Raw genomic sequence first — 1,704 nt, forward strand, 5'->3', positions numbered from 1 at the left:
GAAATGGCGCAGCACACAGTTAAACTGGACCAGGAAAAAATCTCCTGTTCAATCTGTCTGGATCTACTGAAGGATCCAGTGACTATTCACTGTGGACACAGCTACTGTATGAACTGTATTAAAAGCCACTGGGATGAAGAGGATCTGAGACAAATCTACAGCTGTCCTCAGTGCAGACAGACCTTCACACCAAGACCTGTCCTGATGAAAAACACCATGTTAGCAGATTTAGTGGAGGACCTGAAGAAGACTGGACTCCAAGCTGCTCCAGCTGATCACTGCTATGCTGGACCTGAAGATGTGGCCTGTGATTTCTGTACTGGGAGAAAACTGAAAGCTGTCAAGTCCTGTCTGCAGTGTCTGGTCTCTTACTGTGAGCAACACCTCCAGCCTCACTATGAATCTCCTGCCTTTGAAAAACACAAGCTGGTCAACCCCTCCAAGAAGCTTCAGGAGAACATCTGCTCTCATCATGATGAGGTGATGAAGATGTTTTGTCGCACTGATAAAACATGTATCTGTTATCTGTGCTCTGTGGATGAACATAAAGGACATGATACAGTCTCAGCTGCAGCAGAAAGGAATGAGAAGCAGAGAGAGCTAAAGGCTAGTCAGCAAAAGGTCCAGCAGAGAATCCAGGACAGAGAGAAAGATGTGAAGATGCTTCAGCAGGAGATGGAGAATATTAATAACTCTGCTGATAAAGCAGTGAGGGACAGCGAGAAGATCTTCAATGAGCTGATCCATCTCATTGAGAAAAGAAGCTCTGATGTGAAGCAGCAGATCAGATCCAGGCACAAAACTGAAGTGAGTCGAGTCAAAGAGCTTCAGGAGAAGCTCCAGCAGGAGATCACTGATCTGAAGAGGAAAGATACTGAACTGAAACAGCTCTCAGACACAAAGGATCACATCCATTTTTTACACTCCTACCCCTCACTGTCACAACTCAGTGAATCTACAGACTCATCCAGCATCAAACATCGTCCTCTGCAGTACTTTGACAGTGTGACTATGGCTGTGTCAGAACTCAGAGATAAAATACAGGACATCTTTAATGAGGAATGGACCAGGATCTCACTGAGAATGAGATCAGTTGATGTTTTACTGCCACAAGCAGAACCCAAGACCAGAGATGAGTTCTTACAATACTCTCGTCAAGTCACACTGGATCCAAACACAGCACACGTACAGCTGTTATTGACTGAGGGGAACAGAAAGGCAACAGTGATGAGAGATGAACAGTTATATCCTCATCATCTGAACAGATTCACTCGACTGCAGCAGGTCCTGAGTAGAGAGAGTCTGACTGGACGCTGTTATTGGGAGGTAAAGAAGCCACAATATGGAGCCATAGTAGCAGTCGCCTTCAAGAATATTAGCAGAACAGGAGGTGAAAGTAGATTAGGAACAAATGAAAAGTCTTGGGCTTTAGAGTGTGATGGTGAGAAATATAAATTAATTCATAATAAAGTCAACACTTCCATCGCAGGTCCTAAGTCTACCAGAGTAGGAGTGTACCTGGATCACAGTGCAGGTATTCTGTCCTTCTACGGTGTCTCAGACACTATGACTCTCCTCCACAGAGTCCAGACCACATTCACTCAGCCTCTCTATGCTGGACTCAGCGTTCATGGGTTTGATTGCTCTGTTGAACTGTGTGAGCTCAAATAGAGCTCACACAGCTCTATTTGAGCTCACACAAGG

At 45.0% G+C, this 1,704-nt stretch overlaps 1 protein-coding gene across 1 annotated transcript; it reads left to right on the plus strand.

The window, feature by feature from the left end:
- On the plus strand, positions 1–1,671 carry LOC128380108 (tripartite motif-containing protein 16-like). The gene has a single exon (XM_053339806.1). The coding sequence runs from the start codon at positions 4–6 to the stop codon at positions 1,669–1,671; it is 1,668 nt and encodes a 555-aa protein (XP_053195781.1). The 5' UTR covers positions 1–3.
- Positions 1,672–1,704: the final 33 nt, after the last annotated feature.

Source organism: Scomber japonicus, chromosome 19, assembly GCF_027409825.1.
Source record: "Scomber japonicus isolate fScoJap1 chromosome 19, fScoJap1.pri, whole genome shotgun sequence".
Lineage (NCBI taxonomy): Eukaryota > Metazoa > Chordata > Actinopteri > Scombriformes > Scombridae > Scomber > Scomber japonicus.

Bases quoted from the DNA above. Each gene is read 5' to 3' on its own strand.
- LOC128380108 (XM_053339806.1), top strand. From the start codon at position 4: ATGGCGCAGCACACAGTTAAACTGGACCAGGAAAAAATCTCCTGTTCA.